This window comes from Penaeus chinensis, chromosome 12 (assembly GCF_019202785.1).
Source record: "Penaeus chinensis breed Huanghai No. 1 chromosome 12, ASM1920278v2, whole genome shotgun sequence".
Classification (NCBI taxonomy): Eukaryota; Metazoa; Arthropoda; class Malacostraca; order Decapoda; family Penaeidae; genus Penaeus; species Penaeus chinensis.
The window spans coordinates 539,945-542,444 of record NC_061830.1 but is presented as its reverse complement, the minus strand read 5'-3'; the positions used below and the strand labels follow the sequence as shown (position 1 = coordinate 542,444).

Genomic DNA, 2,500 nt, shown 5'->3' with positions numbered 1-2,500 from the left:
AGCGTCGGGTCTGTACGAGGTGATCCTCTCGCACGTCGACCACCGCGCCTCCGGGAAGTTGCGCTGCGAGGTGGTGGCCGACTATCCGAGCTTCGAGCAGGACACCATGGACGCCAACATGACGGTCATAGGTGAGTGGGGCACGCCAGCATGACAGGGATGGGTGAGTGGGAGAATCAGCATGACAAGGATAGGTGAGTGGGGCACGCCTACATGCCATGGATAGGTGAGTGGGGCACGCCAGCATGACAGGGATGGGTGAGTGGGAGAATCAGCATGACAAGGATAGGTTAGTGGGGCACGCCAGCATGACGGTCATAGGTGAGTAGGAGAATCAGCATGACAAGGATAGGTGAGTGGGGAATGCCAGCATGACGGTCATAGGTGAGTAGGAGAATCAGCATGACAAGGATAGGTGAGTGGGGAATGCCAGCATGACGGTCATAGGTGAGTAGGAGAATCAGCATGACAAGGATAGGTGAGTGGGGAACGCCAGCATGACGGGGATAGGTGAGGGGGGACTGACACAGGCAGAGGGGTGAGTGGGCGCTCGCTAACAGGGAGGGTCTTACAAGAAGCTCTAAAATCTGTACGTGGTGAGGCCATTATGCAGTCGATGTTGGCACAAGGAAATATGATTTAATTGGGTGATTTTTCATATTCTCAAAGAGCACTTGTGTTGGTAGAACAAGATATGTAAATTATTTAAATTAGGCCAGTAGAGGCAGAGTAATACTTTTAAGGGCCACTCCTGTCACGATAGATTATTGAAGGCCGTTCATCACTCTTCGGCACACAGAGCATTCTCGGTCATTTCCATTATCATGAGGTTCATCCTGCCATTTCATGAAATATCCTTACGAGCACCCTGGCCGCCCCTGACTCCCTCTGACTCCCTCTCCCGCAGAGGAGCCCCTCAAGGGACCCAGCATCACGGGCAACGAGAACCGCAGTGCCTACCGCGTCGGTGACCTCCTGCTGCTAAACTGCTCGTCCACCTTCTCGTACCCGCCCACCACGCTCAGCTGGGACATCGACGGCCACAAGGTCAGTGAGGACGCCATGCATTCGCGGGAGAGGCATAAGCCCCTTAACATGAGCCCAATACGAGCAGTCAATTTAAGGGGCGCTGAAAAGTAAAAGATTTCGCCTCACGTTAAGACTCTTTCGCAGATGCACAGACGCGGTAAGAACTTTTCAAATCATTAGAAATTTAAGCTTATGTAAGCTGGCCATGAAAGAAGCCTTACTGCTTTCACTCTATGGCGCTCGATATCCAAGTCCGTCCCTCCTGGTTAGACACAGGCAAAGGTGAACGAATGCTTTTATTCAAGCCTGTTTGTTTGTTTGGCGTCGAACATAGCAGCGTGGTGCATTTGCAGAGGCGAGTGAATTAGGAGAGTGAACTAAGAGAGTGAATTAAGAGTGCCGTCTTAAAACGCCCGCAATAAAGACTGAAAATATACAGTGCTTAAAGACGGGCGAACCTCTTCTTAATGGCTGGTAATATTGAAACATCATTTTGCGGGAACTGATGCCTTTTTCCAGGTCCAGATTTATTGGTATTGTGTCTTGTGCTTTTCCAGTAATATCGCTATTGGATATTCACTTTCAGTAAACTTGCTTTCATTACTCTGAAGGCAATAAATATTTTGTTCGATGCACTTTTGATATGTCGTATCATTTTCTTTACTTCATGCATTAATGATTTCATGGCTTCACATTCTTTTGGATAACTGCTTGCTGTAGACAGCGAATGAATGACAGCAAAAGCCTGCTTGAGAATGGACATTTAAATGCTCTATTTAGCCATTTACAATATACACCATTTTAATTATCAGTAATTACATCATGCACTATACATATTCAGCACCGATGAAGTTCTATATAACACACTGCATACCACATCATATACATCAACCATTATAACTTCCGCATATCTTAGTCACTCATTATCCTTACGAAATATGTGAAGTAAAAAAGAAAAAGGAACTCCTATAATTAGAAAAAAAAGAAAAAAGAAAAAATCACACACCAAACTCATTAGGCCATATTTTCCCCGAGGCAATACTCTCGCCGCTGAGATGTGCTCGGGCCCGGCGATGCCCATTAGAGCGGAAATTGGCAGTGATGGTGATGGGGATGATGATGATGAGGGTTGATGGTGGTGATGCTGGTGATGGTGATGGCGGTGGTGGTGGTGCTGCTGCTGATGGTGATGATGGTGATGAGTGTGGTGATCATTCAACGAATGATTATCATGATATTTTATATCAAGTGATAACGATAATAATGTTAACGATAATTAAGACATTAGTGATAACAACAACAACAATGATACTAATGGTAGCAGTATAATAATGATAATGATAATGATGATGATAATATTAATCATAAACATTGTAATTTAAGAAACTAAGAATAATGATAATTAAAATAATAGTAGTAGTAAAAACCATCATCACCACCATCATCATCGCTACAATGATAATAATATTAA

The 2,500-nt window shown here is 44.8% G+C and overlaps 1 protein-coding gene across 1 annotated transcript in view; it reads left to right on the top strand.

Annotated features, from left to right (window-relative positions):
• LOC125031201 (nephrin-like) overlaps nt 1–2,500 on the top strand; it is a 100,593-nt gene that overhangs the window by 93,361 nt on the left and 4,732 nt on the right. Inside the window, exons 5-6 of the mRNA XM_047621814.1 lie at nt 1–131; nt 908–1,047. The exon at nt 1–131 is cut by the window's left edge and continues 5 nt beyond it. Coding sequence (XP_047477770.1) covers nt 1–131; nt 908–1,047 — 271 coding nt within the window. The remainder of the gene's footprint in view (nt 132–907; nt 1,048–2,500) is intronic.